Here is a 23,809-nt window from a genome sequence, read left to right as displayed (position 1 = left end):
AATTGCATATCAGCATCATCAATATATTCATAGAATAGAAGCGGTTTTTGTTCGGCATTCCACTCAGAGCATGCAGTGCAATTTTTCATTTATAGAACTGGTCTCTGAGTTTCTTGATATCATGGTGCGATGCCTTGCAGCATCCACCTACAAGGTATGACTTGAATGGGCTGTTTTCGGTGGCTCCGTTGACTATGTCCGCTAGCTGGGTTTCCCAGGGTGACTACGGTAGTATGTTAGCCGTGTTATCAGGATGTGGAGTGGTGTAAATGATTTCACTTACTGTGAGCGCTTGTCCGCCAACGCCACTTGGCTTGTCCCACGTCTGAGTGGCTGGGTTGTAGACCTCGCCATTGGTTCCATCTGGGTACAGAACGAGGGATAATTGCTGATCAGGCAAACCGGTAGCTGCTTTGCTAAACTCCTGAATCAACCCAGGGAGTTTATGCACTTTAGTGCAGTTAATTCCGATGCCCCACGGAACAAAGCCCTCCTCGTCTTTAGAGGCAGCGGCATTGACAACGTCCTTCACGAGACTTCCATCAGGCAAGAGGCTATCTTCTCGGGGGAAGACACAAGCTATCCAGAATGGGACATCGAGCTTCGCATCGCGGATGGCCCGTCTCACGGCCTTGACCTCGTCCAAACGAGGCAGGGTCTCAAAAGAAACGTATTGGATCCGCTGGCGTAGATTATCATCTGCGTCCATAAAAAGCCGTAAACGATCCAAATGCCAGCGGTACAACGACTCCTCGCTATTATGCGCATCATCATATGCACCACTATATTCTTGTCCTGGGATCATACACGCCCCATATGGACCGAGGCTCAAAGCCACTTTGACATCTTTTTCGCCGCGGGCGTTCTCGGCGATATCTAGAGCCCTCTTTAAGAAGGGGCCAATAGCATGGCGGGGGATTCCATCGGGATACTCTGCCGTCTTTGTGCGACCGAAGCCCTCCACTGATACTTGGTATGTCGCTGTCAAGAGAACGTGGATTCCTGCATTAATGAAATCGCGCTGGCAGGACTCTAGAACAGCCGGGTCTGAGATTAAAGGGTGCGAGGACCAGAGTGGAGTGTTGGTGCTGTCGAATTGCACACCGTACTGGTCTTGTAGAGACGTCCCAAGGCCGCCATCCAAGATGCTGATTGGGGCCATCTTGTAATCAATTCGCGGTAGCGTGTTGAATCGATGGGAACTTCGCACGATTTGCAGCGTTACATAATACGTGCTTTCCAGGCGGGCCCGTGGACCTGGAAGTGGGTGTTCCCGCTACAGATTGGCTACTGAGGATCGTCACATATGCTGGGAATCGGCTCTTATTTTTTTTTTTTTTGCAGTACATTAATTAAAGACACGTGCAGATTAGGCAAATGAAGGAGCGATCTTCCCACATGCCCGATCGGATAGTCGATCCCGCATTAACACTCGGTAGACATGCCCCGTCCACTCGCAACAGACCTTTCTTGTATCCTTAGGGTCAATGATTTCTTCCACTCCAAATGCATTGGCTGTGCGGACCGGGCTCATCTTGCGCAGGTATTCCTCTTCAAGCTCCCTATACCTCTCTTCTTTCTTGCCCGCTTTCTCAGCCTCTCGAAGTTCGTGCCGATGGGCAACTTCAATGCCTCCGTCCAGTGGAAGCGACCCCCATTGACCTGACGGCCAAGCGACTTGCATCACTGGGTCGCGTGCGCCAAGCATGACACCTCCTGCAACACCGAATGCCCTTCGTGTGATGACATTGAAAATGGGCGTTGTCGTAGAGAAGTATGTCTTTGCCAGCTCCACACCCCATCGCATGGTAGCCGTACGCTCAGCCACAGTTCCAATTGCGTACCCAGGTACATCAATGAATTGCACAATGGGGATATTCATCACATCGCACAATTTTAGCAGCCGCGTGAGTTTCTGAGAGCCGGCAGCATCTAAAGCTCCCCCGTTAACCTCGCAGTCTAGGCTTATCACTCCGATCGGATGGCCACCAAGTCGAGCGAGTCCCCCGATCGCTGTCCGGCCCCAGAGCCCTCCGATCTCAAACCATGAGCCTTGATCAACAACAGAGGTGATTATTGTCCGCGAGTTATACATGCGTGCTTGTCTGCGTGGGATGATGCTCCGTAAAGCTATGTCCTCGCGGTCTTCGGGATCCTCGCACGCAACGACTGGGGGGTGCTTCACTTCCGGAATTCGGTAAATATCCCAAGACCGTACGTATTTGCTCGAAGCATTCAGCTTCGTTGGCAGCAAGGTTATCGATGGTCCCATTCGTGCAATGCACCATGGGACCTCCGAGATCCTGGAACCCGAGATCCTCTTCAAATGTAGCGCCCTCTACTACCTTTGGGCCTGCATTGAACAGAGCGCCGATATCAGCTGCCATGACTGAGAAATGGCATGAGACAACTCGCGCCGCGCCAAGGCCAATCTACAACGCATCAGTTATCCTTCTCGATCACAACTAGATAGGGACATGGGCAAAGTAGCGAAACACTTACAGCAGGACCAACAACGGCTCCCAAGTTGGGTATACCCATATTCAGCTGCTGCATAACCGGCTTAAAGGGCCTCACATACGGAAGATAACTCCATCCTTCTTTGCGGATAGTAGTCACACTCCCACCCCCGAACTCCCATCAACAAGCTTAACGACAGGGATTCGGAGCGCCACAGCGAGCTTCTCAACATACACCGTCCTCTCCCAGCTTGCTCCATCGGCATGGCCGCTGCGGATACTGAAGTCATCCGCCGTGAGCAGAATCTTACGGCCGCGCAGAGTACCTGCGCCTTGAACGTTATTGCTCGGTACGAACGAGGCGGGCGTCTCGCGCAACGGCCCGGTTTTCTTCCAGCTCACAGTGCCTGACACAGAGCCGATTTCTTGGAAAGAGTCGGGGTCAAGAAGTTGGTCAATTCTTTCTCGGACCCACAGTTTGCCCGCTTGCTTTTGGCGGATGTAACCCCTACTTTTGGGATCTGGTTTTCGGGCGATGGAGCGGAGGGTTTCTATTTGGCCCAGGACATCAGAGTGGTCGGCGGGGAGGCGGGAGGTTGGAGCCTTGGGCTTTTTTGATGGGGCCGCGATGTGCCCGGAGACTTGATTCAGTCGCTCATTAGCTTTTCCATTGCTATTATTTTCTTGGTGTTTGGTTTCGTTATCCCTTGCCATTTTGATGGGGTTGGTGTTTTAGAGGAGCGTCGTCGCCACGGAGGTTTGATTTGCGATGTTCCCCTCTTCCCGACGCGCCGAGGCCCCCCAATTACCGAGGAAATACTGAGATGCGATGGCCCGAACGAACTGCCATGTGACATACATCTGATCTCTGATATCTCGAGGCTGGATCTCATCTTTGTGTCAGCAGTCTATCCTAAGCCAAATCTAAAGGGGCCTTGGACTGCACACCTCCGGCAATGTCATCATCTTCGCTGCTTCAGCCGCGGGCAATCAACAAGTTGTTGATAGCCAATAGGTAAGCTCCCTGGGCCCCATTATACATAATAACGAATCTAACTGCTATGTTAGAGGTGAAATAGCAGTTCGAATCCTTAATGCTGCGCGTGAGCTGCCTGATCCGGTCGAGACATTCGCTCTCTACACGGCGGGCGATCGATCCCATTGTGATCTAGGTCATCCAGACCACGCAATCCAGATTGCTTCGCCTACATCCTACTTGGATATTACCACGTTGGTCGAGATTGTCAAGAAACATTCAATCGACACCATCCACCCAGGCTACGGCTTCCTCAGCGAAAGCGCAGAATTCGCTCAGCGCATGTGGGAGGAAGCTAATGCAATTGTGATCGGCCCCGGCCCCGAGAACCTTGCACAGACAGGCGACAAGCTCAAGGCCAAGGCACTTGCGCAGACATGTGGAGTTCCTGTGCTTGAGGCTATGGCCCGGCCAACCGCTGATGTGGACGAGGCGCGGGCTTTCGCGAGGAAGATTGGCTTTCCCGTGATGGTCAAGGCTGTGGATGGAGGCGGTGGTCGAGGAATTCGGTTGGTGCGTGAGGATTCGGAGTTGGAGAATAGTTTACAGCGCGCGATCGGGGAGTCCCCTTCCAAGACAGTCTTTCTTGAAAAGGCTGCTGTGGATGGGTTTCATCACGTCGAGATCCAGGTCCTTGGGGATGGGACGGGGAATGTACGGCATTTGTGGGAGCGGGACTGCAGTGTGCAGAGGCGTTTTCAGAAGATTGTTGAGGTCGCCCTGCCTTGATAGGAGATCGCGACCTCATTTCGCGAGTCATTGACTCGGCGCTGAGGATGGCTAGTCATATCCAGTATCACTCTCTGGGAACTTTTGAATTCCTAGTCAGTGAACAAACTGGAGAGTTCTTCTTCTTGGAGATCAACCCCAGGCTTCAGGTTGAGCACACCATCACAGAGGCCATCAGCGGAATCGACCTGGTGCAGACCCAGTTGCTATTGGCTCAGGGACACACGTTCGCCGATCTTGGCCTGGGATCGAAAGTGAATCCAGAGTCGCCTCCGCCTGGCGCTTATTCTGATTCAACTCCGCATTTGTGCCGAGGATGCCAGCCAAGATTTCGCTCTTAGTATTGGGAAAATCACAACATTTCACATTCCCACCGGAAATGGGATACGGATTGACACCCACATTTCCAACTTAGCGCCACTCGTCGTAGGCTCGGATTTCGATAATCTTCTCGCCAAGATTGTTGTCACTGCTTCTACTTGGAAAGCTGCTGTCAGAAAGGCTCAGCGAGTGCTTTCAGATACAAATATTTCTGGGGTGAACACGAATCTGGTCCTCCTCCGAGGGATCGTTGCTCACGCCGACTTTCTGGCCGGTAGCATTGATACTCAGTGGTTAGGAAAGCAATTACAGGAAGCCTATAAGCTCGGAGAACAGGTCACCAAGCAAGCGGCAGGCAAAGTCTCATCTCTCGGGGTATCACAAAGCTCATCAGCACCGGCAGCAGTGCCGTCTTCAAGTCTTCTATTCCGCAAAGGTGATGCCTGGTCCATCACACTCCAGCCCCTCCAGCAAGCGAAGGCGCAAGGACAGCAAGTCTCTCATCATCTCCGACTATCTCGAGTCTTGCGTAACGAATTCCCATCAACTCTTGCAGCAGAAATTGAATATACAACACCTAACTCAAAGGCCCCTTTGCCTTTCCGGGTTCAGATAGACGCCACTTCAACAACAGCCAGCGCCCTTGTATCTTCACATCGGCGCGGCGACCGGAATAACCCGAGCCATATCGTTCTTCCTCTGTCAGGGAAATTGATCGAAGTGCTCGTATCGAGCGGAGAAGACGTAGCCGAGAATCAAGTCCTGGCATTCGTGAAGCAAATGAAGATGGAGCTTGAAGTGCGGAGTCCTCGTGCTGGGAAGATCAAATGGGCCTACGAAATGGAGGACGAAGAAGAAGATGTCTCTGAGGGAATGCTGTTGGTCGAATTACAGGAGCCTATTCGAGGGAAATTATAGGGTTGGATAAGAATTGTCTCTTTGACCGCTTGGGTTCTCATTTGCCAAGTCGTTTCCCTGTCCCGAGGGAGCTTCACGGGGTATCCCGCAGACGTATATAGCCTAGTAATCCATTCTAAATTCAGCTCTACGAGGTGTCTTCTTGCGCGTATAAAGGTACCCACTATCACCCGACCGACCGTAGCGAGTACATCGCGCGCTTAGCGATCGTATCTTTGTGCGCGTCCAATCCCCTGTTGACTCCATACAATTGAAGACAAACCCCTGAAAGCCTACTCGTGGATTTGGTAATATTTGGCTACTAAGAATGTCGCTGAGTTGATAGGTGCTCATCAATACGCGAAGCATACACTGTGTTGAGAGATACCATTTCTTTCTTAAATAGTGCCGTAGCGGGGCGCGATTGAAAGAGTGGGCTGAAAGAAACAGAAGGGAAAGGAATCGGAAAATGATTTGGCAAGTTGACTGTTTGGAGAGTGGGGGAGAGACGGGAGGGAGAGGGAAAAAAAGAAATTTGAATAAGAAAAAAGAATTGGACTCACAGGGAATTGAACCCCGGACCTCTTCAAACTATGCGTTTGCAAATGAAGCGTCATACCCCTAGACCATAAGCCCGAATTGATGTAAGAAACTCTATTTTCCACTTTATACCCCACTTAGCATCCTAAATTTCTTGGAGACTATGCACGACTTGGGCTCGTACCTCTGGCGTGCGAAGATGGTATATCGGCCAGGTGTCTAAAGAGTCGTGGGTAATTTGGAACCATTAGCTTTTCATGATAACAGACTTCAATGACCCGGGTATTTTAACTGCAGTATACATGCTGTTTTAAGGCACATATATCCTACGCATTAGATTGTTGCTGTTCCTACTAGTAGCCTTGGTCGTGTTGTGATGACGACGTGGATGTAAAGTACGGTAATTACTGTGCACCAAGTTACGTGTCCATTGGCTACCATCAATTGGAAGAGAGGCATCATACTGCCATTTCAGCAATAATGTGACAGCATATCTCATCTGCCACCTTCCCGGACTTCCGAATAACCTGCTTCCTGGGAAGCCAAGTTCCCCTGGGAACCACGATTTCCTACGAGATAACAACCTTTCCCTAGGAGGTAGCTCGAACAGCCGCACTATAGTTATACCAGCTTTTAGGGTCGTTCGGGTTGCGTTCTTCTGGATCGATTGTTTGCTTGCAGCGTAAGGGTTCTTCGCGTATTTTCTCTTGGCAGGCCTCTCGATGCCCGTGGCGTTGATTCCCGTGGCATTCTTGGTGACGCTATTGGCTTGGTGGCCTTCGTAGTGCCCTTAAGTCTTGCTGACCTGGGCCAGGACTTTCTTGCCGTGTTTGTAGGCCACGGGTCGCCCCTAGCGTATATATTTTCACAAGCCGGTCATGACAATCTATACCGCAATCAAAAGCTATAGCTGCCCGTATCCTCCATCTGTAGTGCTACACCACAAGCGAAGGAACTGCATACTAGTATGAAACCTAAAGTTGAGCGCGTTCCGCTATATTCTATCGTACTGTAAAATCCATGATTGGAGATAGATCGTTCACACGATCACGTGGTGAATCGTGAGCTCCCTACGTCACCACACTACCCCACGCTTAGCTCTGGACCTAGAGCTCGACCAGGAGCTCGACCTGGGGCTCTTCTCGCTATTCGCATTGGCAAAATATGGGGGAGCTTAATCTATACATATTAACCTCAAACTGCGCCCGCTCATTAGTGGATGATGCGTTCGGAGCCCATATTTTCGACCCACTGGGACCAGATGCGCTTGCCCCAGACTTGATAGTGCTCTCCCTACAAGAGATAGCACCCATCGCCTATTCATTTATAGGCGGCACATATCTGGCACCTTATTTCGACGCGTTTGTCAGGGCAGTGAAGAGTGCGACCGTGAAACGATGGAACGAGTCTTACGTGAACGTGGTCCAGGAAAATACCGGAATGACTGGCTTGATGGTGTTTGCCAAGCCCGATGCTGCCAACAAGATCTCCCAGGTGAAGACTGGCCATGTAAGCTGCGGATTCAACGGGCTCGGTAACAAGGGAGCTGTTGGAGCGCGTCTTTGCTATGCGACTGCAGACCACTCATCCGAGACCGTCAGCTTGACCTTCGTGGCAGCGCATCTGGCTCCTATGGAAGAAGCCCTCGCCCAACGCAACCGGGACTGGCAGACTATTGTCGAGGGACTTGTTTTCACCAATGCAGACACAACCCCAGAGATCCCCCCTGGCAAGCAGGCGGGCTCTGACGAAAGCACAGCTCTATTAGGGGACCAGGACCAGCAGGCGGACAATGCAGAAAGCAGCTCGAGCCACCTCTTTGCACCAAACTCCTACCTCTTCCTGGCGGGAGACTTGAATTACCGCACATCTGACACCAGTCCCTCTCAAGACGATGTCACTCGCTTCCCTCGCCGTGATGCCAGCCCCGAGGATGCAACCCACTTCTCCCACCTCCTCAAGCACGACCAGCTGGCCCGCGAGATGCGGGAAGGCAGAACCTTCCACGGGCTCTCCGAAGCCCCAATCCACTTCCCGCCTACATACAAGTACTCCAGCGCGGCGAGCGAGGCTGCGCGTGTGAGTCTTGCCAACGGGCGCTCAGAGACCGAGTGGATATGGTCGAGTCATCGGTGGCCAAGCTGGTGTGACCGCATCCTGTACCTGGACCGCGCCTCGCAGAGCGGGGACAGCTGGGTTAAACCCCGTGCATACGACGCCCTGCCTCTCTTCCCGCATTCAGATCACCGTCCCGTTGCGCTAGCGGTGTCTGTTCCTTTACGATCTACAGATACCCCCTCAGGGCCTGAGACGGTGGTGGCTCCATTTGCAATTGATCCGAGCTGGCGGTCTCGCCGGGACGCGGCTCGACGGAAAGAGCTAGTTGTGGGTATTCTGGCGTACTTGGGCCTGACAAGGGAGGGTAATGGACTGGTGCTTGCATCGACGCTGGGGATTGTCGGCGCATGGGTGGTGCTGAGATCGCTGTGGCTCGGTTGAGGGGCTGCTACAACACACAGCAACTAATGGCGTGCATTGCGAGCCAGGTTGATGACAATTACAAGGTAACTATGGATTTTGTGGACTTCTGTCAGACAAGGGTGCTGGTCGGCATTGCCTTTGGGCACTTGGTTTCCCGTACTAGATTCGTGGCACTGTAATATTTATTTCTTTCCTTTTTGTTTTTTTTTTTTTTGCCCTGGCTTTTACTCTCTCCTTTTACCTTTTCCAGGATGGCCTCAGCCACCGCCACAAATACTGTAGGGACCGTCCGTCCTATCAAACCATCAGATAACCCACGGAACGCGGCGGGGCGAGAGAAGAGGGGCATAGAAAACAAGTTTATTCCAAGTTTTGACAGGGTTGCGAGTGATCACCTGATGACCCTCCCAAAGAATCCAGATGCAGGAGGCACGGATCGAGTAGCGGGGTCGCAACGCCATTGACGGCGGGGTACTGCTCACCTCCACTCGCGCACCAGTCGAACGTGTCGGGTGGGAGCTTCGCAGGCCCTTCAGGCGGCATACAGGCGGTGTGAGAGAAGCTCTGTAGCTGCTTTTCCTTCTTCAGCCTCGGTCATACGGCTCTTGGCAGCAAATGGCTCTGGATGAGGCAGGCAAGATCCAAAGCTTTGTACCCGTTTCTCCGGCTTCGAATCCCTTCTAGACCCTAGGCTCCCAAAGGATGGGATGTGCCCAAGTCCCACGATTAATTGGCTTGTTTTATCGGCCCACACGTTCTTTCGGATCACAACATTCCTGCGGTTGCCCTTGAGGAGTATCATCCTTGATGCCACTCCACAGCGGGATGGGCAGAATGGGAAGGTCTGCACACCTGGGCAACTGGGGAGCTGCTTACACGATGCCGTCATTCCGCCTAGGGTTGATTTCTCTCCGATGCATCGCGGAGTCCACCTGAGCCTGTCAAATGACCCGACTGGAGCTTAATTTCTTCCTCGCCTTGTGCGACGCATAGGGCTGAAATGTCATGACCCCGAGTGAGAGAGTGCGCTGGCATGTTATGTGGGCAGATTTCTCTTTTTTTGCTTTTGCTAACATCTCGTTCTATCCAAAGGCCGCTTTTCTAGATCGGCGACGTACGGGCGGAGCCCTGTGGCTTTACTGCGTATGTTCTTGCAAAAGTCTTGGATGTGGAAATGGGTGCCGATTGATGGGGCTTTTGTTCCTTCCAACCTGTGATTATGACGCAGGACTGGATGAAGACTCCACCTGGGTGCGAGCTACCTAGGATCATGTGAGAGCGATAGATCCCATTGACAAGAAGAGGAGGGCCCAGACGGGTCTCGACTCTAGGAGGGGACACATTCCGTTTGCCACACAGATGGTCCAGGGTTTAGAACCCTTGGAGGATGTGGAGAAATTTTTGAGACGAGAACGATGACACTGAGCAGGGCTGAAGTCAATACCCGGAAAGGGGGTAAAGGCCTTTTACTAGTTTCTTCCGCAGAGACCTCGGAATAAGTGCAAAAGCTGATTGGGTGGGCGCACGGGAAAACAAAACGGCGTGGGAGATCGGGCCGTGCATGTACAAACAGAAGATCCCAAGGGTTATCATTCCAGAAGAAATTCTGGAAAAAAACAGCAGCTAGCCGGAGGCTCCGAGGTCTAGCCCCCGATCCTTCGGGCGCGCTTTTGGGAAAAGAAGCAGCCTAGCGGCCAGAATGGGGCTCAAAGCCTCAACACGAAACGAGGGAACCAGGGAAAAAAAGTGTGACAGCTTTGGCCTGGGCCATCTCCCCCCAAAAGGGGTGGGATGTTCCAGGATTTAAGGGCTCAAAAGCCAACCAGCACTCTTCCAACCTTCTAGAAAGATCGCAACACTTCCTGGAAAACAAGGCTAGGGGCCTTTGAGCAAGTTGAAACTTCGGTACCGGAAAGCCATGGCGTTTCTCCACCGGGAAGTGAAAAAGAAAGTAAAAGGCGTCAATGCCGCGGACGCCGTAGAGAGGCTGCAAGTCATTCCAGGGCGATCCGAATGCACTGGACCGTCGCGCATTCTTTCTGCTGGGCCACAACCCATTGGGTGATTGGGCTTGTCCTGCAGCGCTGGAAAGGAAGGTCGATCAGTGCATCTCCGGGTTCCAGGATCGTCCGATCGACGTCAAGTCAGAATGGAGTTTGCGATGTTTTCCAAATCCAGCCCTGGAGGTAACTTGCAAGTACGGGTCGGGATTCGTCTACGATTGTCAACTTGAAGCGTTGCTAAGCCCGCCTAGCCCGACGAGGTATTACGTGAACAAACGTTGGAGGGCCAAGTCAAGGCGGCCAATTAACCCAGGCTTCTCAATTTTCCATCTTTTGGGAGGAATTGGTCCAATTGCTGGCCAACACCCCCTGCACGCAATCAAAGGTGCTGTGATAGGAGGAAAGGCGGAGAGAAGGAAAAGTAAAATTAAAACCCCAAAAAATCAAATCCGTAAAACGAGGTTTTCCTTTCTGGGTATTTAATTAAATTAACTAAAACCCCTAGAGCACACCCGGGTCCCATTGTGATGGCACCCTAAAAAAATGATGGAAAAAAAAAAACAAAAAAAAAAACCAATATTTATTAAAACGGTCCCTAATTTTCTACACGTATTTAACTGTTTTATTCATTGAGCCTCTGGATATAAACCCCCCTTGGCCACCCATCTTCTTCCGAAGTTTCCCTCTCCACGCTAGAACAACCGTCACAAATACTGGTGTGCCCGAGCAATCCACTTTAACGTCTTCAATACGACGTCAACGACTTTTCCAAGCTCCTCTACTATTCCCAAGGCTTTCCTTTAAAAGGGAGCCCTCTGCGCACTTCGACGTATTTCTCCGCGCTTTCCCCGCGATCCGCATTCTCCAGCATGTACTCCTGCGCAAACTACCCTCGTGGCTGCCGAGGGCGTACCAATCGAGAGGGTACCAAATGTTCCGACTGCAGAGTATGTGAAGCTATTCCCTAAACTCCGGATATGACGCGAGATCCCGGATCGAATCTTCTAGCTCCCCCAGCCGCGCCTGTACAAGAAACTGACCTATACAGCAACTCAACCTACGTCGTCCGGGAACTGCTTCTCCATTCGCTCAACCCCACATTTTTAAGCGCCAGCTACCATCAGAGCGCCTCGGCGACTCAACCCTCGGTCTCCCAGAGAAAGCCATGTAATGCGACTCTTGAAAACTCCACGGAGAATGGTCATACGTGCGCCAAGCAGGTTATGATCCTTGCAGGCTGGAACTGAATCCAAGGACGTGATCGCTTTTCTTTTCCACTTTCCGTCTTAATGCATCGCCAAGGCGTTTCTCCATTCTCATGGCGGCTCTCTCTCGTTCGACTTTCTGTGTTACGATACCACTCACTTTCGCTGGCGCAAGTGTCCATTAGAACCTTGCATGGATCCCTCTGGGCTGTGGCGCATGGCTCGCGATCAGGTGATCGACCTCTCGTTCTTTCTTTCTGATGTCGTTTTCTTTGCATACCCCTCGTCCTTTTTTCATTTTCGCTAGCCTTTGCATGATCCCATACCCCTATTCCTTGACTTTTATGTCTTTATGTTTTAATGCTTGTTCTTCGTGCTTTTCTGCCCATAGCGATAGCTGGCCTAAGTTAGATACCTCCTCGCATTGATTTATGATTCTTCTTCTCGTGACACCTGCCAGTAAGCTGTCCAGAAAGCAGTAGTTTGAATTCGCCATGTGACTTGGAGATCCCTCCAATCTCAAGCATGAGCATGGATGTCGTCCCCACAGAAGAACCTAGCCTCCTCTTAGCCCCAATAGCAGAGTCAGGCTGCCAACGGTGAGACGCCTCTTCTCGAGTCAGCGTCACCGAACGCCCAGACACTATCCGACCAAATCGCAATATTCTGATAAGGAGGCCGTCCACGTGTGCAACCTCCCCGGGGCTTTCGTACCCAAATGCCGGGTTCTTCCCAGCAGGCCCCAGGAGAACAATTTGTGGGAAACGGACGTTGGGGCTCAGGACGCAAAGTTCCCCTTAGCTGGAGTCAGCCAGGCCCAAAGCTGTACGTCGGGGGTCCTTCCACTCCTTACGGGGCGGTACTTTTTATCTCTATCTCAAACCCGATGGCCCCGGTGTTTGGGGCTTTGCTGCCCGTAACGTGGTTCTAGACCGGGGTTCTATGCTGGTCATTCCTTTCAGGCTATTTACATCCTGCCATATATTGCGTAAACGCCCCGGCTGAGCCGCAGCCCGCGGACCGATTGTGTCAGGTCTGTTTCGCCCAGCGCGCTTGGTTTCTAGAAGCCGTTTAATCTATGCGCGGCTCGCTAGAGACTAAACGGTAAAAAGTTGCGACGTAATCAATGGGTGTTTGAGGGGAGTAATCTTTCCGGAACTGTGCGTAATTTACACCCCTCCGATTACTAGGTCGGACATCAATTTGAGTCATCTCCATCTGACAGCAAGACCTCTCTCCACTGGATCCCTCAATACCCCTAAGATTCGGGCAATGGGGGGGCGGGTGGATTAGCCCCGCTGTGCATGGAGCCGGTGCAAACGCCAACGGGATACTCGATCGTGCCGGCGAGCTGGTTCCACCGGTGACAATGGGCGTGGCTGTGCTGTGAATCTTTTAAATCCCAGTAGGCTTCTTGGGCCCCTTTACATCATTCCCTGGTCTCTCTGGCCTCACCGTCATTTTGCTTTGTGCAGAGTGCGAAAGTGCGAAATGTGAAAGTGGCAAAGTTAGCGATTCCAACTAGGCTGCTACGGCCCAGAAAGTACAGAGGCCAACTTCCTATTGGCTCTCGCCCTCGAAGATCGAATATCGCTATTGGTTTCTCTGCCGAGGCAATGAAGTTTGTCCTTCAATATACCTAAGACAGCAATGCTGAGTGGGGAACATGGAACCCGATCTGCTGCCTGAGAACATGTTGGAGCACAGTTCGCCCAAAAAAAAAGGGATCCTCCAACATCCCCACAGTTCAAAATTCGACGACGCCAAGGTTGGATGTGGTCGACTCTGTATCCTAGTAACCACTACCCAGTAGCACTGCATGTTGCACTTACGAGGTACTGCAAAGGTCTATGGACGAGGAACTTCCCCCTTCCGATTTCCTTCCTCTACGAATAGGGGACCGTTCTCAACCCCCTTTTTCCCCTTCGGACGGCTTAGCCACAGCTCCATCGCGGTTTCAGAATGGGATGTGGGGATAATCCAACTCCACCAGGCTCCACAGCTTCTTCTTCAGGGGACCGTGGGCAGCCAGTCACTGACCGGATCTTCGCCTCGCGTGGCACGGTGGATGACGGTGTGGCTTGGTGTCGCGCTCTCGCGATATCATACGTCGAGCCAGCCCTAGGTTCGAATGAAGCCCGACACTTGTGTTGACGGCGTCGTTCTGATTCTTTTACCGTCATGGCCGCCAGGCTCCACTTGTATTTTCGGGAACCCTTCGAGGCAATTACCGCTCTGAGTTAGACACACCGACTTTTTTTTTCTCTGGCGTAAGGCTGATTCGAAGGCTAAGGAACGGCGGGAGAGCGTCCCGAGGTCTTGCCAGCGCAGCACGCACATCTAATTCCTCCTGGGGCGTCTGCATGAACTCTTCCCCATGCACTCTGTTGTGCAGTAGTGCGGGCGTTTAGATGCAGGACGGCAGGATTGTGGGTTTTATTTTTATTCATTAATTAAGTTTTTTTCTTTAATTTTTTCTGCCGCGAGGCCCTTTCCACTTAATCTACGGCTGAGGGGGAAAGGACTGCACCGTGCTTTTCTTATGGTGTTTCCCGCGCGGAAGTCGGCCAGTCGGTAAGGGCCGGCTTCGAGGCTTACGATCGAGGGTGGTGGAGCGTGGTGGAGCGCATCAGATAGAATATCTGGAATATCTCGTTTTGGAGATCCAGATTTGTGACGTTTTCTCTCGTCCTTTTCACTGGTTTGCCGTGGCCATGGGCCCGGCTCGAGGTGAAACCGCCCCCTGTCATCACGATCCCTAAATTTTGGTCCTCGGGTCAAAGAGCCCAGACTTCGAGGATTATTTTTGGAATGATGAAGAATTGGTTTCATTTAAACAGACTCTGGGGTATCTGATTATCGTAAAAGGAAAAGGAAAAAGGAAAAAACGAAATTCGAGATTGCTCCATCGCTCTAGCCTTTTAGATTCAAGATTATGTTTCCGATGTACCGAGTATCTCCTTGCAAACCCACTGCGCCGTTTTGGTGTGGCTCGACAAGTATCGTGTGTCCTCCCGCTTGCGCGAATCCGGAGGACCAGCCTGGCCGATTTTTCCCAGAGCCTCGAAGATCACTATCTGATCCCGCATGTAGGAATCCAGGCATGATCGCCGAACGGGCCCCAGATCAGCATCCAGCTGATCCTCCAGCTTGGGATCATCCGAGATCTCATGCAGGAATCCCTCGACGCAACTTGCCATGATATCAATGATTTTACCCTTGTCGATCTGACGACGTTCAAGCTGGGCATCAAAGCCTAGCCTGAAGCCCGTCGAAGTGTGAGCCACAAGTAAGAGATAGATGCGGTTGTTTTGAGTCGTCTCGGAAGTATGGATCTGAACCGACTCACGACGGGGGCTAGCTGGGTTGTCTGGGTCGGCCGCAGGCTCGAACAATGACGGATTTTCAGTCTCAAGTACTTGGCATGCCCTCTTCATGTCATCCTCAATGTACTTGCGAACCGTCATCCGTAGCCCAGGGAGTATGACATCTGGCGCCAGGACGGTAATATCGATTTGGGTGACCTTCCCGCGCTCATGATCCATGATATGGATCGATGGAAAGGGGTTTGTCTTGGATGATGTCTGGTTTCCGCGTCCCAGTGAGCTCACAGGATGGATTGAGAAGCCCATTTCGCCCATCTCGATGGGAGGTGAAGCCCAGCCACGCTTGTGTAGGGTGATGGACAGCTTGGGGAGGCCCAGGCGGGCAAAGTTAGGTACCATCACTTGAGCGGCATAATCGTAAGATGGGGCAGCTACCGCGTTGGTGCTTCCGGTGACTCTCAAGTTGACATAACCCGTCGGCGACTGCGTGGCCACATGCATCAAGTATGGATACAGAATTTGGAACACAAGCAGCGTCGAGCCGGGCGTCGATAAGCAGACATGGTATTCGGGATCGACTTGTAAATTGGATAAAGAGACAATTTCCAGGGAACCCTCTGTCGGACTTATGCTGGCTGGTGGTGGTGGTGGTTGGAAAGTCATGTTTGTTGCTCCTACATGCCCGCTCACCACTGTGCTACCACTGATCGAAGCCAAAAGATCGATCCCTGCTGCAAGGGCAGGTTTGATACCCCCACCACGTGGGCGACCAGCTCTGATATTCTTGATAGTGATTGGTCGACCTGTTAAGGCTGCTAGAGCCATTGCAATGCGAACCAGTTGGCCGCCTCCCTGGAGAGTACAGCCATCTAGTTCGATGGGGCGTGGGTGTTGGCGTGGTTGTGGGTCTGGGCGGGAATCTTTAGTTGGGTCCGCCATTTTTAGGCTCGCGCTTTTCGTTGATACTCATAATTCAGAAAAGTCTTTGCTCTTAAATGGTGCTGTTCAAAGGGAATATATTTGCCTGATGAAGGGGGGGCCTTAGATGGAGGAAGGGTATGGGCGGATGATATGAGTCAAGATGGCGCAGGTCTGGCACATCCTGAGTCACAGTGCGGGCTGGGGCGACTGGAATAACTTCGTTCACCTGAGCTGTAGGGGTAGCGGTATGATATCGATGGGCAGTATAAACCAGGCTAGCGCTCAGGCTGCTGCCCTTATTGGTAGACGCCCAAAGACGGCCACTCATGGAAGGTGATCCATCTGACTTATATCGTTACTCATGCTTTCTTGACATGCAAAAGAGCACTTGCAGGTTGCAAAGTCACAAACTGCTACGGTTGAATTCATTCCTTTCCACATGGAAAGCATAGAAAGAACAATAATTTCCTTTTGGGAGCGGGCCGATGCTGTACCCAGATCGTGCCTTCCTCTACAGAGACGTGGGACGCTCTTTCTGGCAATGTGCGCGGCGTACAGCAACTGTACCCAGCAACAGAGCCCTGAATCTTCTGTCTCCAAGCATCTTCATAACATACCACGTATAGTGTGCAGACTTCCTCAATATGATTTCCACCTTTAGCACTCGAGACCGATTGCGTCGATCTATGTCTTCTCACTCCATACGCAGGAGCAACATTCCCAGACAACCGTCCATTGATCCAGACATCGCTCGCTCCCAAGCAGCAGCTGCTGCCTCTCGAGCTATGCGATCAAGCCAAAGGTCGTCGGTAGAATCCAGAACCTCGTATGATCGACTCGGCGGGCCAAACAATGTCGCTGTGCCTAGTAGACGGCCGACTTCGCGCCTCCGGACTGATTCTAGCTCTGCGTGTGAATCTCTGGCCTCTTCAAAAGATGACAGAGCTCCAACCGTGTCCGAAAGAGCTCACATTCAGGTGGAATCCGCTATCTTATCTCCTATAATTGAGCCGAAAGGACTCGATGGACGGGACAGCTCGGTACCTTCATCATACCGTCGACTGCGCAAAGCCAAGTCGATGTTCTCGACCCGGCAGCGTTTCCCACAGAGCTCATATGGCACGCCGTCCATTTCGCCGCAAAGTGGCTATGACCTCGATCACGGTTCCGGGTTTTCGTTCCCCCGCACGCTCAGGCATTCTACATCTTTTGCACGGGGACGCCCCGGCAGGAAACTTCATCATGCGAAGAGCCACGATGCGGCAATTGAATTGGCTCGAGAAAGCTTCGTCGAAGAGGCGGAGAAGACGGGTAATCTACAGCCTTCGTTCTTTACGCACCATCAAAAAGAACACAAGCCTTTTCGCAAGACTTTCCGAGCCACAAGTGAGAGTAGTGGAACCGGCAAGCTGTCGCGAAAGGCCAGCTTCAAATCTTTCCATCGCCGGTCACGTACATTTTCCGCGACGATCAAGAATGGTTTACGGCGTGTTCTTGGCCTGTCAAAGACTGTGGAACAGCCTGAGAAAGTCTCGTCGGTGGAAAAGATTGAGCCCGCTGCTCATTCGGAAAGTCCAGCAGTTCCTGCTCGACCAATATACGTTCGGAAGCTTACTGCTGAGACGGAATATGGGTACAGCAGCAGCGAACCGAGTCCGCTCCGTGTGACGGCAATCAGGTCGGATCCCTCCCGCTCTATGCAGGGTATACGCACCACGAGTCGGGCATCGACTGCCGTCAACCCAATTGCTGCTGAGCAGTATAGTCAGTCCTTTCCTCTGGTTGAAGGGCATGGAGACTTGAACACACAACTTGTTGCTTCTGGGGAAGCCACTCTGGCCCCTTGTGACCAACCTGCTCGTCTAATCTTCGATGGCTTGATTAACACTCATGATTTATATACAGCTCTGGTCCGTCGTCAGCTTGAGCGCGCAGCGCAATGTGCTAACGAAGAGATTGTATATGGAAATGTCCCGGAGCACAGGGCTATACCTGAGCGCGCTTCCTCTGTCTATTCTCAACGGAGCAGGCGTACGGTTCGCACAGTCCGCCGAGTTCCCAGCACTGAATCATCGGCCTCGCCTCGTTCCTTTGCAACTGCCCGGGTGGACTCTTCCTCGCCTACTAAACTGCAGCATGCCGCTCGATATACGCCCCAGTCTCTCTACGTACCAAACAACGAGAAAACCGGCCCGTCCAGTGCCGTCGTGGAACCAGTATCACCACAGTCTGCGTTTATCGTTCAAGACTCGGATGAAGACACAGAAAGTGTGGTCGCTCGCCTGTCACCAAGACCCGAGTCAGTGTCGCCCACTAGTCTCTACTCTCGAACAACCAGTGGTAAAACACCACTTGCTTCCACAGTCTCGTTGAAGCGAGATGTAGGCACAGTCACTATTATTTCGTCTGAACGCAGCGCTTATGCGTCTCCAACTCGTCCCTGCGAGGCTAAGTCAAACCTTCAGCCAAGCGCCGACTGGCAGAAGTGGTTCAGCTCGGAGATCGATAAAATCGAGATGACTTATCCTACACGTGGACATGTTCGAGAAGAAGCCCAGATGCAGGATGACGAGGAAGAAATCACACAGATACTCCGGCAAGCAGCAGACTCTGGCCGAGGGCCAGCTCCACTGCCTGAACATACTGAGGAGTGTACAGTTTCTACACGTCAACCCTCGCTCAAGGCTGTGCCGCAAAGCAATTTCTCTCGCCCTTTCAGCCGCTCATCGAGTACCCGAACCATTCAGTCGGCCCAGAAAGTACAGACAAAAGGCGAAATCAAGGTATCTGAAAACGAAGGACAAACTGAGGATCTCTCAACAATATCCATGCCCATCCGAAGTATATCGGCTAGCGACAGGACCTTATCACCCATGCGTCTCCGGTATAGCAATACGCCCCGAATACCCGAGTCTCCAACTCCTCCTCCAAGGGCTTGCAATCCCTCGATAAAGCGGATATGGACCCAAGACCAGTATCGTCGATATTCGGCTCGGCGCCCGACAGTAAAAGCCAAGCCTGCTCAATTCCGATCATTGCGCACGGCTCGGGAGTCCCGATACAACAACGAGAATGCGCGAAACCATGAGCACGATGACATGATGGATGAGTACCACGCGATGCAAGAAGGCCCAGGCACGATGTCGAGCAAGCAGATGGTGGAGATGTTCCTGGATAGTCGCCGGCGCCAGATGGGGTTGGCGGAGAACTCCGATGGGGAGAGCACAGTGACTGGAGAGGCGTTTATGTAGTTCGAGTGAAATTTGGCGTTTTCGTCAGACTTGCGCTTGTTTATTCGGTTGGTCCCAACCGGTTGGCTATCCTTCCCGGTGCCTCGGCTCAGTTTCTAGTAGGTATAATTATGTCGCTTGAAATACATACATCTTTAGACAATATCCATTGACCGTTCGGTGTTGTAGTCCAAAAAGTCCTAGCAGCATCGAATCGGAGTCGGGTTCGAGTGGTGGCAGCACCAGATTTTACTATAAATGAAGGGTTGGCCTCGGCTATATCCTATCAGATACCATGCTAGATACCGCGTTGAGTGCTATTGCGAAAGCATCTCGTCATGCAAATTATTATTAGCTATCATTCACGAACTGCCGTATCCCTAAAGAATGCAGTAAACCCCATCCCGGAACCCAAAAAAACCAGTCTACCTCTATGTATGTATTCTATGTCCACGGAACCAAATCAAATCCACCAGATTGGGCACACCTACTCTTGACTCCGCAAAAGCCTGACGTTAGCACCAAACAGTGTGCAACAACAATACCCAAAACTGAACAGCCGTTGCCTCGCATCATATATTCTCTTCATATCGAGCTTGTCCCAGCACGTGGACCGCTGGACCCATACGCATAACCCCAATCCTAGTACGGCTATGAGCCAGTGCTCTTAGCCCTGTTAAACACAAGACCGCTGATAAACCCAAGGAGGATCGCAGACACGCCCCCGAACGTCACCGGGGCATCGAAGAAGACAATTCCCGCCACGGCAAGCGGGAGCTTGTTCAAAGCGCCCACCATAGCATACGTCGTCGACGAGGTCGCACGGATACACCACGCAGTACAGTACGAGATTCCAATCGCCGCGACGCCGGAGTAGACGATGCCGATCATCAGGCTCTGGCGCGTCTCGACGGGGAAATTCCGCAGCAAGTTCTCCGAGGACCAGTCCTCCGTCAGCACGGACGCAGCCATTAAGATGGGGACGCTGAGCAGGTTGTTGTAGAACATGACTACGGGACTCATTAGTACAATATCACATGCGGGGGTGTAAAGAGAGGGGGGGTTAACGGTTACCATCCCAGTTGTCGAAATTGGTCTTCTTGATCACTTTGCGGATACCGAGGGTGTACGAGGCGGAGAAGATGACATTCATGCCCATCCAGGCATAGCCCGCGTTTAAAACCGATAATGCGGCCGCGGTTGAGTCGCCGCCTGCAGTGGCGGTTGTGACGTGCTTGATATCAGCCCAAGCGGCGACGACGGAACTGAGGACCATCAGGCCGAACGAGAGCAGGGCCAGAGGCTTGACACTGCCGCCTCAGGAAAAGGACCTCGCCATAGGCAATGACGATGATAGTCAGGTTTTTGAAGATAGTGTATACGGGCACAGAGAGGAATTGGAGAGCCTTGTTGCCCGTGTAGATCATTCCGACGAGCAGAATGGAGACGGGAAGCCCTGGGTGTGGATTAGTGGATAGTTGGGGAGGGATTTCAAGCTGAGTTCATACATGTTTGGGCCTTTTTGAAGTCAAAGAGGGCCGCGTTGGGGATGAGGCCCGTCTTTTTGCAGAGGACGATTGCTACGGTGCCAATGAAAGACTTTGCTATATTAGGGTTTGCATATTCGAGGGCGTCCTTGAGGGATACGAACCTGGATGGCAAGGTATAGGAAACTCAGGTTCCAGCTGGAGCCCGAGACGACGTACTTGTTCACGAGGGTCATACTGATAGAGGACAGACAGTACGCGAGCACCGCAAGAGTCGCATTGTTCGAGATCCTGTCGGACAAGCTTCCGCTAGAATCCGGCTTATCGTCATCTCGTTTTGATTGACGCTCAGAAATGGGAAGTATGCCCTCCTTGCTGCCATTCTGCGCACCCATAGTGTACGAGGCACTGAAAAGGGGGCGATAATAAGGATGATAAGAATGAAAGAATGATATAAAGGTAGAATGCTGGGTTTCACCTGGAAGGACCTGCAATTGCACGCCCAGGCACTGAATCCGAGGCCGACCACTCGCTCGGCAGGGGTTTTTGACTTGTATTTCGTTCCTCTTCGACCCTTTTTACCCTCGAACTCATTCTCTTGATACTTTGATATGAATATCTTTCCAGGGGAAGATCAGCTGATTGCGCTAAGCCGCTTCGGGATACTGTCTACGTGTTATAAATAGCAAGGCGCCCCATGGCTCCTGGCCGGTCGAGTTTTCACGCACTGTCTTGGAAATTTAGCAGAGAAAAGGTGCGTGGAATCAGATGCTTGATATCGTGAGAAAGAAATTTGGCGGGCCAGGGCGAAGCCAAGAAAAAGGTAGACAAAAAAAGCAAAAAAGAAATCTCTCCCTCGGGGAATCGAACCCCGGTCTCCCGCGCTTATCAGATTGACAAGCGGAAATCATCACCACTAGACCAAGGAAGATGTTAGCCGAGTTCCACTCGACCACTTGGGGTTGGTTGATGTAAGGAAAGTCCATTTTGTGCTCCTTGAATCAGATCTTCATCGCTTTGGGTATAGGATCGTCGATTCCAGCATCCGCTCAACTATTTCTGATCCTCAAATCTAGTTCCATCTTGCCATGAATACGTACATAGACCTCGAGAAAGGATATGTCATTAAGGGGGCGGTGGGCCTGACTACATACTGTCAAAAATAAACGCTAGCAGGAAATGAACAAAGGAGAAAATATGTGTAAAATCCATCGCAAATCAATCAGCTGGGCACAATGCCAAAATTAGTTTCTGACTACGCAGCCAGAGTCCAAAGTCGAGCTGTGAAGTCTGGAGATATTCTTCCATATGCTCTCACTCTACATAGTTCGCTGGGAATGCGCCCTTTACACCTCTCAGCTCTCCATCCCACCAATCATCGGTGCTATCAGTCTTCGTGAGGACCTTGATGCGATCGCCCTCCCTGAACACCAGATCGCCCTGGTTTTGGCCATCAAAGTCATAGAGGGCCGTAACGTACTGGACAGTGGCTGGCCGTGGAGGTGGAGGCGGAGGTGGACGCGGTTTGCTCACTGCTGCCGCAAACAACGGATCAACAGTCGGCACGACTGGCGCGGAGTGCTGATGGGTGAGCCGGAAATGGTCTACATTAGGGCCCGCCGGTGCGAATGTCGTGAGTCCCGTCGGCCTGAGCGGCTTAGAAGCTGGCTGCTCGGGTTCCGAGCCGACCCTTGGGGTAACTTCCGGAGGGGGCGTATAAAAGTCACCTCCGTACGGAAGATGGGAGCTACTGGCTGAGCTAGCGACCGATATAGATCCTCTGGGAGTCAAATACGAAGATGATGGTGATGCAGGGCGTGTATCGGCGGCGAACGGAGGCTTTGGCATGCCGAATGGTGGCGGCGCCGTCCGGACATTGGAAGGAGTAGAAGCGATGGTATTGCTGCGTTCACCGAGAGAGGGACGCTTGGGCTTCTGTTGGTTCTGCTGCACTTGGCGAATCGCTTTTCCTTGGGTAAGGCAGCCCATGCTTTCGATCCTGTCACTGATCGGCTGGTGCGCAATCTCCCAGTCATAGACGATTTGATCCATTGAGGGTGGCGGGGACGGGAAACCTTCCTCCTCGCAGTATGTGTGTAGCACTGTGTAGTAGTGGGCGAGCATCCGGTTTTGGATTTCAATCTGTGCGTGCAGAATGAAGGGAGCTAGTGAGAAGACAAGCGAAATCAGAGTTGGGAGGCGGTTTCGTAGATCGTCGTCAGCAGCTCGATAGACCTGGAATCTCATTAGCTCTAAATAGAATGGACAGGGCTTCATTCGTCATACATCTTTTGTAGTCGCCAGCTCCGCCTCTGCTTTGACAAGAGCCGCGTTATCACGATCATTGCGTTTGAGTTTCTGATTGAGGCCATCAACGCGGCTTTGGCAGCGCTCAAAGTCCGTCTACCCGAAAGATACTTGGTTAAAAATCGCAAAAATCGCGCGTGGTTTAGCGACTGGGACACATACCTTTTTATCATTCCGTTTTTTGATCGTCTTCTTCAGAGGTGCTATAAAGTCTTTTGCGGATACTGCAGGTCGGATCATGCGGTCGTCCACTACACTGAGCTCCTCGGTTATGTCATCTCGCAATTCATCAAATTCCTTCCGCATTCTGTTCGTGCGAGCCAGGAGGAGAGGATCTGTTTCGACGGGCTGGCGCGCGGAAGTCGGCTCAGAGGAGCCGAGGATAGGGGCATAGAGACCATCGAATTCGTCGACCATGCGACTCTGGAGAGTCGCAATAGATACCCAGGCATCTTTCCAAGCTTTGGTGGATTCGACAATCTGCGTCGATTTAGCGGTCGGTCAAGGTTGTCAGCGTGTAAAGCTATCAACTCACCTTGCCCAGTAGTAAATCGGCATCTTCGAAGTCCTTGAGAAGGACAGAGACCTGACTGTCATCTGCGGTTCGCTTCGTGGTCAAGCGACCAAACTTCCTCTGCATGCTCTGCATGGCGTGTGGTGTTTCACAGCGGTTGGAAGAGAAAGCGAGGGTCGCCCAGGGGAAAACAAGGATGTCAAAAGGAACACACAAATGGAAATGCGAAATGCGCCGTGCCACGTCGTGCGTCTATTAGCGCCGTGACATCTCAGAGAGAATAGGCGAAATCAATTTCCAGGCTGTTTCAGCCTCACACTGCGGCTCTGATAGTCGGGGGCGCCCCTCACCCA

General features: G+C 52.0%; 9 protein-coding genes across 9 annotated transcripts; 4 read left to right on the top strand and 5 right to left on the bottom strand.

The window, feature by feature from the left end:
• Positions 1–85: 85 nt before the first annotated feature.
• On the bottom strand, positions 86–1,162 carry N7468_008014 (homocysteine S-methyltransferase family protein; the record flags this gene model as incomplete). Its single annotated transcript, XM_058477310.1, has 2 exons — positions 86–223; positions 284–1,162. 2 exons carry the CDS (start codon positions 1,160–1,162, stop codon positions 86–88), a joined length of 1,017 nt encoding a protein of 338 aa, XP_058327655.1.
• A 207-nt stretch (positions 1,163–1,369) lies between these two features.
• On the bottom strand, positions 1,370–3,173 carry N7468_008013 (uncharacterized protein; the record flags this gene model as incomplete). Its single annotated transcript, XM_058477309.1, has 4 exons — positions 1,370–2,169; positions 2,219–2,432; positions 2,503–2,550; positions 2,628–3,173. The coding sequence occupies 4 exons, from the start codon at positions 3,171–3,173 to the stop codon at positions 1,370–1,372; spliced, it is 1,608 nt and encodes a 535-aa protein (XP_058327654.1).
• Positions 3,174–3,415: 242 nt separating this feature from the next.
• On the top strand, positions 3,416–5,463 carry N7468_008012 (putative pyruvate carboxylase; the record flags this gene model as incomplete). The annotated part of the gene is made up of 4 exons (XM_058477308.1): positions 3,416–3,474; positions 3,528–4,177; positions 4,228–4,478; positions 4,540–5,463. 4 exons carry the CDS (start codon positions 3,416–3,418, stop codon positions 5,461–5,463), a joined length of 1,884 nt encoding a protein of 627 aa, XP_058327653.1.
• Positions 5,464–7,146: 1,683 nt separating this feature from the next.
• Positions 7,147–8,481, top strand: N7468_008011 (putative inositol 5-phosphatase; the record flags this gene model as incomplete). The annotated part of the gene is made up of 1 exon (XM_058477307.1): positions 7,147–8,481. One exon carries the CDS (start codon positions 7,147–7,149, stop codon positions 8,479–8,481), a length of 1,335 nt encoding a protein of 444 aa, XP_058327652.1.
• A 2,854-nt stretch (positions 8,482–11,335) lies between these two features.
• N7468_008010 (uncharacterized protein) lies at positions 11,336–11,637 on the top strand (the record flags this gene model as incomplete). Its single annotated transcript, XM_058477306.1, has 2 exons — positions 11,336–11,413; positions 11,515–11,637. The coding sequence occupies 2 exons, from the start codon at positions 11,336–11,338 to the stop codon at positions 11,635–11,637; spliced, it is 201 nt and encodes a 66-aa protein (XP_058327651.1).
• Positions 11,638–14,604: 2,967 nt separating this feature from the next.
• On the bottom strand, positions 14,605–15,936 carry N7468_008009 (putative RNA 3'-terminal phosphate cyclase; the record flags this gene model as incomplete). The annotated part of the gene is made up of 1 exon (XM_058477305.1): positions 14,605–15,936. One exon carries the CDS (start codon positions 15,934–15,936, stop codon positions 14,605–14,607), a length of 1,332 nt encoding a protein of 443 aa, XP_058327650.1.
• A 668-nt stretch (positions 15,937–16,604) lies between these two features.
• Positions 16,605–19,169, top strand: N7468_008008 (uncharacterized protein; the record flags this gene model as incomplete). Its single annotated transcript, XM_058477304.1, has 1 exon — positions 16,605–19,169. One exon carries the CDS (start codon positions 16,605–16,607, stop codon positions 19,167–19,169), a length of 2,565 nt encoding a protein of 854 aa, XP_058327649.1.
• Positions 19,170–19,799: 630 nt separating this feature from the next.
• N7468_008007 (uncharacterized protein) lies at positions 19,800–21,030 on the bottom strand (the record flags this gene model as incomplete). The annotated part of the gene is made up of 5 exons (XM_058477303.1): positions 19,800–20,158; positions 20,223–20,413; positions 20,460–20,604; positions 20,657–20,799; positions 20,855–21,030. 5 exons carry the CDS (start codon positions 21,028–21,030, stop codon positions 19,800–19,802), a joined length of 1,014 nt encoding a protein of 337 aa, XP_058327648.1.
• A 919-nt stretch (positions 21,031–21,949) lies between these two features.
• On the bottom strand, positions 21,950–23,591 carry N7468_008006 (BAR and SH3 domain-containing protein; the record flags this gene model as incomplete). Its single annotated transcript, XM_058477302.1, has 4 exons — positions 21,950–22,870; positions 22,922–23,038; positions 23,105–23,422; positions 23,478–23,591. The coding sequence occupies 4 exons, from the start codon at positions 23,589–23,591 to the stop codon at positions 21,950–21,952; spliced, it is 1,470 nt and encodes a 489-aa protein (XP_058327647.1).
• Positions 23,592–23,809: the final 218 nt, after the last annotated feature.

Source organism: Penicillium chermesinum, assembly GCF_028974085.1.
Source record: "Penicillium chermesinum strain IBT 19713 chromosome Unknown utg000006l:1.0-2335141.0:1.0-2336784.0, whole genome shotgun sequence".
NCBI classification, from domain to species: domain Eukaryota; kingdom Fungi; phylum Ascomycota; class Eurotiomycetes; order Eurotiales; family Aspergillaceae; genus Penicillium; species Penicillium chermesinum.
The sequence above is the reverse complement of the archived record's forward strand: the minus strand, read 5'-3'. Positions and strand labels throughout refer to the sequence as shown.